Here is a 14262-nt window from a genome sequence, read left to right on the forward strand (position 1 = left end):
AGTTTTCATTTCACTATATAATTTAATAAGTCTCTCTCTGAATATAATTCTTTTGTCTGCGCTATCATTAAAGTTACTTGAAGCTCTAGTCTCACTGCTTCCTTGTAGTGCCTATAAATAAATAAAAACAGAAAAAAAAAAGAATGTGTCTTACAGCAAATACAGAAAACACCTGGGTGGCTTTAATTAAACGGATCTGTTTTTATTGCGTCATCTTTTTTAATTGGCTAACACTATTATTCAGTCTGGCATCAACTTATTGTTAGCATTGTTTCTCAAAACATAAACAAGACAAATGACTGATTTAACAGTGAGTCTGTTGCTCACTGTATGATAAGTGAGATTTCTGTCAATGCCAATCTGACTGTTCAGATGGATTTTTCATCCATCCATCCAGGGTTGGGTCACGGGGGCAGGAGTCTAAGCAGAGAAGCCCAGACCTCCCTCTCCCCGGCCACCTCTTCTAGCTTGTCTAGCTTCTACCAAGGCAACAACAGGCTTGCTGAGATATAATCCTGCCAGTGAGACATGCCTGGAACACGTCACTCAGGAGGCTCCCATTTTAAATAATAAAAAAAAAAAGCTGGAAAAGTAGGTGGCAGTAAAAGGAAACAGCGGGAGGAACATTTTGCAACTAAACGGGTTGGTTTTGGATTAAGAACATAATTGGATATAAGGAGACCATCCCAGAGTTTTTCATTATAGATAGAGATGGGTAGAGGTTCACCAGTTTACAAATTGTTGAACAGTCTCAAAATAATGTTTCTCAAAATAAAATTGCTAAAACTTTGATTATCCCATTATCTACTGTACACAACATCACCAGAAAATTCTGAAAATATGGTGAAGTCTCTCCAAGAAACAAGGCCATATTGAATATGTGTGATCTTTTAGCCCCTAGGTGGCAGCGCATTCAAAACGGGTATTACTGTCATGGAAATCACTGCATGGGTTCAGGAACACTAAATCAGAAAGTGTCTGAGAAGACAGTTTGATGTGATATTCAAAAGTGCAGGTTAAAGCTCTGTCATGCAAAGAAGTCATATGTGAAAATGATCCAGCTATCTACTTTGAGCCAATGTGGAAAACTGTTCTGTGATCAGACGAACTGAAATCTGAAATTCCTTTTTTGAAAATGTGAATGCCATGTCATCTGGACTAAAGAGTTAAGGGACCATCCGTATTAATGATGACTCAACAGCCTGCATCTTCAATGAAATAGGGGGTGCATTGGTGCCTATGAAATTGGTAGCTCTTATATCTGGGGATGTGTCGTCAGTGCTGATTCCTGATTGCTTATTTATTTATTTTTGCATATTTCTCAAACATTTCAAATCATCAACAAATTTTAATATACAGAAAGATAAAATGCAAATTTTAAATGAAGATTTCAATTATTAATGACTGTAAGCTATCAAAGTCATTGACAGCTGCTATTCTGGAAAGCCAGTGAACCACAGTGATTATCTGCAAATTGAGAACATTTCGAACAGTGGTGAACTTTCCCAAAAGTGGCTGATCTACCAGAATTACTCCAAGAGCACATGAATGAGTCATCCAGGAGGTCACAAAAGAAGCCTGAACAACATCTCCAGAACTGCAGGCCTCACTTGCCTAATCCATGCTTTTCTGGGTTCTCCTTTGGGTCATAGTAGTAGTCAGACTCCATGCCACTGATTGGCTGATAAGTAGCGTCAGTTGATGAGTCATTGAGTGTCGTTTACGAAAATTAAAACCGCAATTTTTGAAATCCGGCGATTATATTTGAATCGGGGAAATTTTTTATGGAATGCCAGGACTGACATAATGAATTAATTAAATACACCATTAAATATTATCTATTAGAGCACTTCGCTCTCGCTCTGCAGGCCTACTTGTTGTTCCTAGAGTATTTAAAAGTAGAATGGGAGGGAGAGCCTTCAGTTTTCAGGCCCCTCTTCTGTGGAATCCAGTTTGGATTCAGGAGACAGACACTATCTCTACTTTCAAGATTAGGCTTCAAACTTTCCTTTTTGCTAAAGCATATAGTTAGGGCTGGACCAGGTGACCCTGAATCCTCCCTTAGTTATGCTGCAATAGACGTAGGCTGCCGGGGATTCCCATGATGCATTGAGTTTTTCCTTTCCAGTCACCTTTCTCACTCACTATGTGTTAACAGACCTCTCTGCACTGAATCATATCTGTTATTAACCTCTGTCTCTCTTCCACAGCATGTCTTTATCCTGTCTTCCTTCTCTCACCCCAACCGGTCGCAGCAGATGGCCCCGCCCCTCCCTGAGCCTGGTTCTGCCGGAGGTTTCTTCCTGTTAAAAGGGAGTTTTTCCTTCCCACTGTCGCCAAAGTGCTTGCTCATAGGGGGTCATATGATTGTTGGGTTTTTCTCTGTATCTATGAAGCACCTTGAGGCGACTTTTGTTGTGATTTGGCGCTATATAAATAAAACTCAACTGAATTGAATAATTAATTAAAATTGGAAATAGTTAATTGAATAAATATTTACGACTCTTAATTAATTAATTAGTGACACATTTAATTAAATATTTAATGATGTATTTATTTAATTTATTTTGGCACTATTGCCCCCTTCATGTCTCGCTTTGAAATCATTTTATCTGTCAGCGTCACCATCAAACTAAGGGGGCGCAGGTTACGCTGCCACTGCAGCTTCTCTAACATTTGATTGGTTGCCGTGCAAAGTAAGTCAATACAGGTTGATCCTAGATAATCTATTGCTTGTACGGACTTGGGGCAGCCAGGTATCCCAGAATGCATTTCAGATCACAGGCAGCAATGGTGGTGGTATAAAGTTTTAAAATACCCTGTTTTTCTGTCACCAACTACACTTTTAATAGTGTTTTAGCTGCGATTGTAGTGCCTAATCTTCACACGTCTGGTCAGGTTGTCAACATAGAACATGTTTGCAAAAGTACTCAGATTCTTTTCAGAGATGTCTCTAGCGCTGCTAACAGTCAGCATGCAGAGCTCACAGCCCCAGTGTTCCATCTTAACAGTTTTTTTCTCTTTTTTTTTCAGTTGTTTGTTTGTTTTTTTTATTCCACTCTCCGTGTTCCACATGTTGCATTCGCAGATTCTCATTTTCACCGAACGATCGTCTCTTTCCGCCTGGTCTTGTGTCTCTGTGCTATGGTAACATAAAGAATGAGCTGATATATTTCTCAGGACACCAGCGATCAGCTCAACAGGCCCTCAGTTTACCTGCATGCATCCTCCTCACCCGTCAGCTGTTTAACACCTGCTGCTAATTCAGGAAACATGCCCACGTTACCTGGTGATAGTCACAGTCGCAGCTGGTGCTCAATATGACGCAATGTCTTCACATTTTTCTGCACAAGATAAGTAAATATAGTATTTTTCCCAAGTGCAGGGCTGCTGGAGCTTGTTTCCCAACAGAGCCCTTTATAGGCGAACCAGCTTTATCAGCGACTGATGTCCAATCACCGGCACACAGCTTTGAAACATCACCTGAGTTTTAGCTCTCAGTGGTTAAACGCTGGACTTGATTCACTCAGGTTTTGTCTGTCGGGTTATTTTTACTTCACTGTTTTATTTACAACTGAGAAAATTGGTTTGGCTGAGGTGAAAGTTACGTTTCATAACTGCATAGGTTTACTGAAGTTTAATGGCTCACTGGCACATGTGTTAGACTGAACCATTCACTTTTCCTTATCTGGTGTGTTTTGGATTTTTTTTTATCAGTGAATTTTGAGATTTTAGACAGGGGAGGGGGGGTTGGGAATGAGTTTTTTAGCAGTAGCTGGTGAGTCTTTAGCTACAGAAACAAGCCTGTTTGTTTTGTTAATTGTTGGCAGCCGAACTCGTTACGTTTTAGGTGTTGTTTGTTCTGAGCTGCTGCGTTGCTGACAAAGGAACACACGAACCCGACCAGTACAAGTTTGCAGGAGTGGTTCTTTTGGCTTTGGTCGAAAGTCATCTGAACCTTCGTTTTCTAAAACCACACTGTTTTTTTTGCCTCTGTTCTGTCTAAAACTGGGATCTTTATACGAGCGGCTTTGAGAAGTTCCAGCTCCATATCGCGACGACGGCATTCGTTCTCGGTGGCCTGACGTCGTTGCTTTAACAAATACTGTGTTTCAATTTCTTTCAAGTTTAGCCAAAGCACGTTTTTCTTTGACTGTCTCGTTATTATATTGGCAAAGTGCAATGCATTTGTCACGCCTTTTTTGCGCCTCTTCCATATGCTTTGCCAATAATATCACGTCAGCCTTCTTGCCAGCCTCACCCCATTCCCGACTTTCCCTTTGTTCGTCCTGCATTATCTCTTTCTTTAGCCTGATTGCGTCCTCCCAGTTGTTGTGGAGTGACTTGCACCTGGCTTTTCTTCAGCCTCCTTTCTTTGTTCGTGTTCAAGGTGTTCCACTAACGTTTTTTTTCTCCTGTTGCTCCTTTAACGTGATTTCTTTTTTAACTTCTTTAAGGTTATTTTTCCTTCCAATTTGCTCTCTTTGCTCATGAAGAACCGCGTATGCTTCAAGGGTTCTTAGATTAGCGTTGTGCTGATTATTTTGAATTAATATGTCGGATATATTCATTCGCTCGCTAATTTTTAGTTCTTTTTCTTTTCGAGCTCTGTTTTTTAAGCTCTGTGAATACCTTGTTTGGCATTTGAACCGAGGACGTTTGGAGGGCTTTGTTGAAGTTTGGACCATCGCGATCATTAGCTCTAGCATAAATGTGAGACATATTTAATAAAGGTTGACTTTCACTGGTATTTTAGACTTTCAGCGGTATTGTTCACTTGTGTAGAAAGTATAGCGTCGCTGAGGCTCTATTTAGGCCTTTGAGCTGAGCCTAAGCCCCGCCCCCTGTGCTGTTAATAGATGGTGGGCGTGGAAAGGATTTTGGCCTGATGCGCCAAAAATTAGTTTGTTTCTTTATTCAACTTTTGAACAGTGATACTCTGTCAGTACATATTCAGTAAATGCAAATTATTTACATGGCAGTGCACTTCAGGCATAAATCTAGACCCCTAGATAAAACATTATGGGTCATTCCCACAACCCACAGCTTTACTGTGTTCCAGCAAAGTATCCAATAGCAGTGACAACTCCTCCATAGTAACAGGTGGGATTTTTCTTTTTTGAGGATGGCTCCTTTTACCTTTCAATACGGAGGGTCTGTTTATGTTTTGATCAAGAGCCTTTATTTGGGCAGCTGAAGAGGAGAGGTCTATCTTATGGCCAACCTCTGGCTGTATCTTGGTCATATTACACAGCAAAACCCAGTATGCAGGTTCATCTGTAACAGTCCTTGTGCCTCAGATCCGCACTGTTGCTTCTACATTAAACAGAAGAGCAGCGACATGGCTGCAGGTCTCCACGACTCCGGCCATACAGGTGCAGTGGGCGGCTTCAACCTTTCCTGTGATGCTCACAGTGACCTATGGCTGCAATGCTGGTTCATTCAGTCTTCAGAAAATGAACCTAAAGTATGTAATGCAAGGATGTCATCACTTTCAAGATGGAGAAAGCATAAAGTGACAATTATGAATCACTTTATATGATAAGGAGATTCTGCAGGTCATTACTCAATGTATAAAACTAAAATAAAATTTATTTTTAGTGACACCGGATAAAAACATGGAAGCAAGATGTATAATTAGAATTACTTACAATAAATATGAATAAATTATTGCAATTTCTTTAACCATAAAGAATAACTAAATCCTTCAGGACAATGTCACATGAATGCACTGAACTCACTATGTTATACACCTAACAGAGCCTCCACACGTTCTCACTGTAATTTCCCCCTCATGACTGAATTTATGTTTGCACTAATTTGAATGTTTGGGGGAAAATCAAACGCATTTCACTCGCAGTACTCGAGCTGACTTACCTTTGTTGGAATGACGACTTGTACGCGCTGACTCCACAGACAAGGTACGAAAATATCTCAGGCTACGTCAATAGCGGTTGGTCTTCAGGGTTTCTACTCCATGGCCATATTTCATACAGGTCCACATTTCCAATGCACGCTCTTTCTGCAAGTACCGCCGCTTCGCCTCTGGACGCAATTGGTCTCTATACAGCAGGGGTGTCAAACTCAAATACACAGTGGGCCAAAATTCAAAACTGGAACAAAGTCGCGGGCTAACGTTAATATTTATTGAAATATATTTATTCCTCCAGATATAAGAATGAATCTTTTGTTATGGACTCAAACACGTTTTGCTGAAAAACTGAATATGGAACAAACAAAGATTAATACTAAACAATATATATATTAGCTGTATAATACCAGTAGGCCAGCTCTGATAGTAATTTGGTGTGGCTTCGCGGGCCAAATGTAAGTAGGCTGCGGGCCAAATTTGGCCCGTGGGCCAGAGTTTGACACCCATGCTATACAGGGTGGGCCATTTATATGGATACACCGTAAGAAAATGGGAATAGTTGGTGATATTAAAGTCCTGTTTGTGGCACATCAGTATATGTGAGGGGGCAAACTCCTCAAGATGGGTGGTGACCATGGTGGCCATTTAGAAGTCGGCCATCTTGGATACAACTTTTGTTTTTTCAATAGGAAGAGGGCCATGTGACACATCAAACTTATTGGTAATGTCACAAGAAAAACAATGGTGTGCTTGGTTTCAACATAACTTTATTCTTTCATGAGTTATTTACAAGTTTCTGACCACTTATAAAATGTGTTCAATGTGCTGCCCATTGTGTTGGATTGTCAATGCAACCCTCTTCTCCCACACTGATAGCAACACCGCAGGAGAAATGCCAGCACAGGCGTCCAGTATCCGTAGTTTCAGGTGCTGCACATCTCGTATCTTCACTAGAGATGGCAAGATACCAGTTTTTTATGTCCGATACCGATATCATAAATTTGGATATCCGATATGAATCCAATAGTGTTTTTTTTTTTTTTTTAATCAATAAAACTTTTTTTTAAAATATCTTGCTGCATTTTGTATAAGTTCATACTCAAGTTTAAATAAACAACAACACTAAAGCTATTCTGTTATACCTGTATGCAAAAAATACACTGCACCCAAAAATTTCATAGTTCAGCAATACTGATCAATCTAATAAACTTAAACCTACTCCAGCCTTCCTATTCTGGTATTTTAAAGAGTACTTAGCAGAAATAGTAAGCAACCTAACTAATAGGGTTGCAAACTCTCAGCAAAAAAAACAAAACAGGGAACCCCCCCCCCCCCCCCCCACCTCATGATTCTTAATTGACGTAATCAACTTTAATTTGATGCAGTGTGGGGGGAAAAAATGCACAGAAATAAATTATTTTTCAAAAAAAATAAATAGATTCAACATCTTTCTTCAACAGAATTGCAGACTGCACAGATGGTATCTTCCCAAACGAAAAAGTACTATAGCTTGCTAGGGTATATTGGACTTAATAGTTACTATATACAGTAATGGACTTCTATACACTTTACATCAGATTAAAACTTTGGGTGTAAGATTCAGATAATTATTTAATGAAAGCTAGACATTTTAAATGAGAATAAGAAAGAAAAGTATGTCTTTCTGCCCCCTTTTCCCTGTTAATGCCCTATCGGCCCCCCTGGCTATACTTTGCTAGATCCGCCCCTGAACAGTTACCAGCCGTCAGCTACGTAGAAAGGGATCCTGGTGTAGAAAGTAGGGGTGCAACGATACACAAAATTCGTGGTTCGGTTTGATATTTTTTCGATACAAAAGAAAATGTTCATGCCTTTTTAATTTGTCATTTATTAAAATTATAAATATATATTTTAATTCAAAAGTAAAGTTTTTAAATTTAATGTTGCTGAAACAACAAAGTAATAAAAAAATATATATATCTGATTGAGGAATCACTCATCTTTGAAAAAGAGAGTTTATTACAGAGAAATGGCTCTTTCCAAAATAAAAGCTATACTATACGCTTCTTCTGGGCTATATTCTCAGCAGCATATTAAACATATCAGGTCCCCATAAGGAGAATCATGTGCTAACGGCTGTCTAAATGACTCGGGTAAAGTTTGTAGCATCTGTGCTTGTTTTTGTCTGCTTCCACTTGTCTTTGCACTAGGATGATGTCGGAGTAAATGTGCAGTCATATTTGTTGTGTTCCCACTAGTGCTGTCAGCATTAATCTCGTTGAAATGACGTTAACGCCACAACACGGCAAATCTCCGTTAACGAGCTACCGCAGATCGCCCCATGCGTGGGGCTGGACGGCCAACACATTAACGAGCTAACTGCGCTAACACACTAGTTCCCACCAATGTAATTGAGCATTGCATGGCACATCCAACATACTGTTTTATTTTAGTCCATGACTCGCTTACCTTCAGAGTCATGCTTCACATGAAGACCAAGATAGTTCCAAAGGCCAGATCTGAATGAGGGTGGGGGAGGTTCAATTTGCCATGTTGCAAGGAGAGCTTAACTTGTGTCTCGCTAGCTTGCCCTGCGCTCAGTGAATCTGCGTTCGACTACTCCGCCTAGGCTGCACTGTCGAGCGCAGATCCACTGAGCGCCCAACACAGACAGCATCGTCAGAAGGAAAGTTGATAAAATAAATTAAAAATTTTGTATTGTTCGATACATATGCGTACCGAACGGAAAGCACTGTATTGAACGATTCAATATCGATACAAGTATCGTTGCACCCCTAGTAGAAAGTAATATTAAATAAATTCTAAAAATCAAATTCAAATTCAAATTTTATTTGTCACGTACACAGTCATACACAGTACGATATGCAGTGAAATGCTTGGACAACTGCTCGTGACCTAAAGAAAACAAAAAAGGAAAAGGCTATGAATAAGATAGGAAATAAATATGAAAAATTAAAAAGGGTAAATTTTACTAGGAAGGAATAAAATATAAATTAAGGTTAAAAAGGAAATAACTCTACAACACAAATTAGAATGAAGGGTAAATTTAACTGGGAAAGAATAAGATAAAATATATAAATTAAAGTTGAAAATAAAATGACTGTACAACAAAATACACAATACACAATATAGAACTATATAAGAATGTATGAAGAAATATAAATAAATATATACACAATAACAGCAGCTGTACAAGTATTAACTGGAAATGAAGAATATAATGTCCAGTGTTGTGCAATCCACATTATGTCTTCTGCAGTGCAAATATGCTTAAAGTGATTATCAAGGTAACAACAGATTATCAAGGTTAAACGTGCTGCTGTTGTTCAGCCGCTGGTTTCTTCTTTCTGGTGCAAAGTGGGCCAAAAACAAAGAAGAGAGATGGACTCGCGACAGAAAAGCTGATCAGCTGATCATTAAGCAGTTTCATGATTGAAGTAGCAGCAGGAGAGGGAGGGAGAGAGAAGAGGCACTCGCTCCATATATCGGTTGTTAAGCTTAAAGCGGGAATGCTTTACAAACATTCAGAGATGAACTTACACACTTGCTTTATTTCTCTCTGGGATCACTTCCTTGGAGATGAAATGCCGGTTTGGTAGCGAGGCTGCAAATACACACAGCTGCTCTATCACGTGAGCACACTGCTCCGACGTACTATGGTTATGGGCTGAGTTACACCATGTCGCAAGTTTTGTGAGGTGCTTTTTTGATATTTAATGGATCGGATTACATTTTTTATTTCTCTCCGATATCTGATCCAGTAATTTACGTCAGTATCTGACCGATACTGATACGTAATATCGGATCGGTCCATCTCTAATCTTCACACCATAGAAAATTGCCTTCAGATGACCCCAAAGATAAAAGTCTAAGTGGGTCAGATCGGGAGACCTTGGGGGCCATTCAACTGGCCCACGACGACCAATCCACTTTCCAGGAAACTGTTCATCTAGGAATGCTCGGACCTGGCACCCATAATGTGGTGGTGCACCATCTTGCTGGAAAAACTCAGGGAACGTGCCAGCTTCAGTGTATAAAGAGGGAAACACATCATCATGTAGCAATTTCAAATATCCAGTGGCCTTGAGGTTTCCATTGATGAAGAATGGACCCACTATCATTGTACCCCATATACCACACCAAACCATCACTTTTGTTGTTCCAACAGTCTTGGAGGGATCCATCCAATGTGGGTTAGTGTCAGACCAATAGCGGTGGTTTTGTTTGCTAACTTCACCATTCACATAAAAGTTTGCCTCATCACTGAACAAAATCTTCTGCGTGAACTGAGGGTCCTGTTCCAATTTTTCGTAAGGTGTCTTGCGTTGAAATCTGCTTCAATGACCCGGTTACTGCGTTCACCAGATATCAACACAATTTTGATCCGCTCCTCACGTGTTAACCTCTTCGACATGTCAATGGCTGTGAACAAAGAGAAACCTCATGAAAGAATAAAGTTACGTTGAAACCAAGCACACCATTGTTTTTCTTGTGACATTACCAATAAGTTTGATGTGTCACATGGCCCTCTTCCTATGGAAAAAAAAACAAAAGTTGTATCCAGGATGGCCGACTTCTAAATGGCCACCATGGTCACCACCCATCTTGAGGAGTTTGCCCCCTCACATATACTAATGTGCCACAAACAGGACTTTAATATCACCAACCATTCCCATTTTATTACGGTGTATCCATATAAATGGCCCACCCTGTACAGTCCATTCTCTTTTGAGCTGCTTTTAAGCATCTTTCTTGTAGTCGTCGTTCCAACTCAGGAACCTGTTTTGATTTGTGGACCTGGAAAATAGCGTCGCGCTCCCACAATACATTGCGGCGTGACGTCAACTCCAAAGCCCTGTTAGCATTTCTATTCAGTCTACAGCTTGTATAAAATGTTTTTCTATCTATAAGTTATCTTTAATTTTTTAATTTATACACCTTTAATAAAGTCTGTAATATAGTCTGTTTGAAATGTGATGTTAACAAATTTATTGCAATCAGCATTGTTGTGATACTTAGGTTAAATTCTATTTAATGACATATTTAACACCAAGTTAGTTGCTAGTAAAAGGATAAACACTCAGAGCTGATACTAGTCTCTTCTGGTTGTTAAGTTCACTAATGTTAATTATTGATATAAGCAAAAGACAATTTGTTGCTAGATGCAGTAACATTATTCATTAATGTATTATTATATATAATTATTGTCTGCTCCACTCTCCCTTTTTCTTCTTCCTTTTTTCACTCTGATCATAACTGGTCTTTTCATTAAGTGGCTCTTTTTGTTTTCATTTGGTTTGGTTAACCAGAATGATGCACACCACTTACAACAATCCTGCTGTCATTGCAAACTACACTACCTGGGTACTTCAAGAAGGTGTCTGTCTTGCTTGCTGGCTAGCAGAGTCTACGAACATGACCATCTGCCATTACAAAAAGCCTGTCAAAGAACCTCCCCTTACATACTCCTAATCCTCCTAAAGGCACACAGATGTGTATAAAATATTTCCAAGTCTTCCCTTAGTGGACACACTTGTAAGAAGTACATCCTGTGGCTGGGTGAGCAGGTGTTGATGGTACAATTTATAAACTATAATTTTTCTTTAAGACTGGGGTTGTTAGTGCTGAGAGGGAATAACTCAGAAGTCAGTAATGATGCCATTTAATTTATGTTGGACACAAAGATGTGAGCACCAGTGTAGAGGACTCATCATGTTTGTAATTGTTACTTTCTTGACCTTGACAGAGTTATGTTTAGTTTGCTTTAGGGGCATGGATTTTTTTTCACTGTGATGCGCTCTTACATTTATAGAGAAGAAAGAAGTCACCCAGAGTCTGGAGAACTACACCTCCAAGTGTCCTGGTGGAATGGAGATTATCACCCTTCCTGATGGCTTGAAGCTACCTCCAGTGCCCTTCACAAAGCTCCCTATTGTTCGGTAAGGTGGCAGTCTAGTTAATGTTACTCCAGCGTGGCTCGATTTCTTTCTTTAAAAAAGAAAAAAAGAAAAAAAAAGTAAGATGTTGCCTCTCCAGTGCACATTTTGTCACAACAAAATAAGTGAAATGGATCCACATTGGTTTATGCTTTCTGTCTGGAGAGACTGCTGTCCCTGAAGTTAAACGGACTTTTTGTTATACTTTGATCAAGTGATCCCTTCACTTTATGGTTTGATGGTCAGACGCTTGAGAGATGAGTTACAATGTTTTAAATTAATGTTAATTATTGCCACACTGCTTGCAATAAAATTAGATTAGTTTAGCCTTTGTCTCCCCTGACAGAAATTTGTCTTGGACAAATGAGTGGGACATCGCACATAAAATAGCATAACATTAAATTCACACACACACTCATAATTTTGTCATTGAAAAGTTTAACTGATAATTGATGATTTACCACATACTCTTCAAATATGCGCTTCAAGGGGAGACGAATGGCGCAGACCAATTGTCTTTCCGGTCATTTAATCAAATTTTGAATTGTCCTATAAATTAGTAACATAATGCTTTTATCCACATCATAAGCCCTAAGCTTTCTTTAAAAAAAGTTATTCAAGCACTGACTGATTTGTTAACAAGCATACTTCATATGGTGTAACTGACAGTCATTGAAGTGAAGGAAACTTTGGCGAATGTCTAAATACTTAACTGTTGTCACTTCAATTTTTTCTCCACTAATTCAAAGCAGACGGTGAGCTCCTGTAGGTATCAGATTGAAGCTAATTTCATTGGTTTTAGTTTCTGCACCACCACTGCACAGTCCCTTTCCTTATTTTATTTTTTTATTGTTTTTATAAATAACTTAAGATTCAGATATTTCTGATTCCTGCAATTGTTTGTGTATAATGTAAGGAGTGGAGTACACACTTTCTTCAAGTTCCTGTACTTTTTTTGTTTTGCTGAACTTGTAACTTTTAACAACGAATAGTACCATAATTCTCTCTAACAGTGTGCTCTAATAAATATGAATGTTCATCACAAACACTTTGAAATACCATATATGACATAAGCAGTTGTAAATAACTTTATTTAAAAGGTTGCCTAGATATTGGGCGACGCGTTGAGGGTGTTGAAAGCATTATATAAATGCAATCTATTATTATTATTATTATTATTATTGTTATATTGCTGCCATGTCAAATGATCATTAAGGAACTTTAAACCTTGAATACTTGTGGAAAAATACGGTAACCCATGCCACTGTTTCTTCGTCGATAGATCTGTGAAGCTCCTTAATCTGCCCGTCAGTCTGCGGCCCCATAAAGTGAAAGGCCTGCTGGGACAGAATATATCCAATGCTAGCCCTTTCATCTACTCACCAATCATCATGCACAACAGAGGAGAGGAGCGTTGTAAGAAAATAGGTAAGTCCAATTAGGATTTTAGTGAAGATGCCACCGTGTTGGGTCATAGTTGAAGTGTCCAAACCTGGTTTCAAAAGCGAGTCAATCCACATAGACTCCCATAGATGTTTCCAGTCTGGTACAAAAGCTGTGAAATGGTGGGGACTGGTAACCCTCAAAGTGAGGGGCACGGCTGTTTTGATTGGCAGTTATGCTGACATAAGCTGCTGTCGCTGTTTGTGGTGCCTTTTGGAACATTTGAATGGAATTATCAGACAAATAATCTAGCTTTTAAGTCTTAGTCAGTTCCTGATCCAAAATCTTCTTCTGTTCCCAAAATCAAAACTGTGGCATCACTGAGAGTTAAAAATGGCCTTAATTCTTTCATCTGGAATAAAATGATCAGTGAGTCTGCTCTTTCAGATGTTGTAATAAAGTTTAACATCCGGGGATCCATGAACAACAGGAGTTATGAAGTTTAATGGAGTTAGAAGTCAGCCCTCCTTGCTTTCTTTGCAGCCATTGGATAAATATCAGACGTTGCAGAAACTGAAAATGTCTGTAGTGTTGATGTTTAGAAATCAGAGCTATTAAAAAGGTGCCCGAGGAACAGACATCTTGTCCTATAGTCCCCATATAAAGTGGGACACCTGGTCAGTCTAGTCACAAATGGCTCGTTTCAGTCCTGAATGCCACCTGCACTGTAAGATTTGATCACCTGCCTCCTAACTTTGCCACATCAAGCTTCCTGTTGTTTGGATTGTTTGAAGTTTCATTTACAAAAATGTTACCAAAGGGGGAAAACAGGAATTTCACACTGCGGAGCTTCAAGTGCTGCTGTCGAAATTAGCAAACAAAAGCTAATTTAGGGGAGACAGTAGGCGTATTAGAGGATTACTTATTGTTCAAAGCATTTTCAAAACAATTAGAAAGATTAATTTTACAGCTCCTTATGGCATGAGAAAAGAGAGCTGTTGGACAAAGTTAACCATTCTAAACCAGTGCAGTCAGTGTAAAAGGCAGTAAGTTGTGGGTCAGCAGGTTACT

The 14262-nt window shown here is 39.2% G+C and overlaps 1 protein-coding gene across 3 annotated transcripts in view; it reads left to right on the forward strand.

Moving 5' to 3' along the window:
* trappc9 (trafficking protein particle complex subunit 9) overlaps window positions 1–14262 on the forward strand; it is a 241521-nt gene that overhangs the window by 30266 nt on the left and 196993 nt on the right. For all 3 annotated transcript variants that reach the window (XM_085395522.1, XM_085395524.1, XM_085395523.1), the window contains 2 exons: window positions 11685–11811; window positions 13091–13236. In XM_085395522.1, coding sequence (XP_085251648.1) covers window positions 11685–11811; window positions 13091–13236 — 273 coding nt within the window. The remainder of the gene's footprint in view (window positions 1–11684; window positions 11812–13090; window positions 13237–14262) is intronic.

Source organism: Rhamphochromis longiceps, linkage group LG22, assembly GCF_057381845.1.
Source record: "Rhamphochromis longiceps isolate RC_006_pf linkage group LG22, R_longiceps_female_GT1.1, whole genome shotgun sequence".
Lineage (NCBI taxonomy): Eukaryota > Metazoa > Chordata > Actinopteri > Cichliformes > Cichlidae > Rhamphochromis > Rhamphochromis longiceps.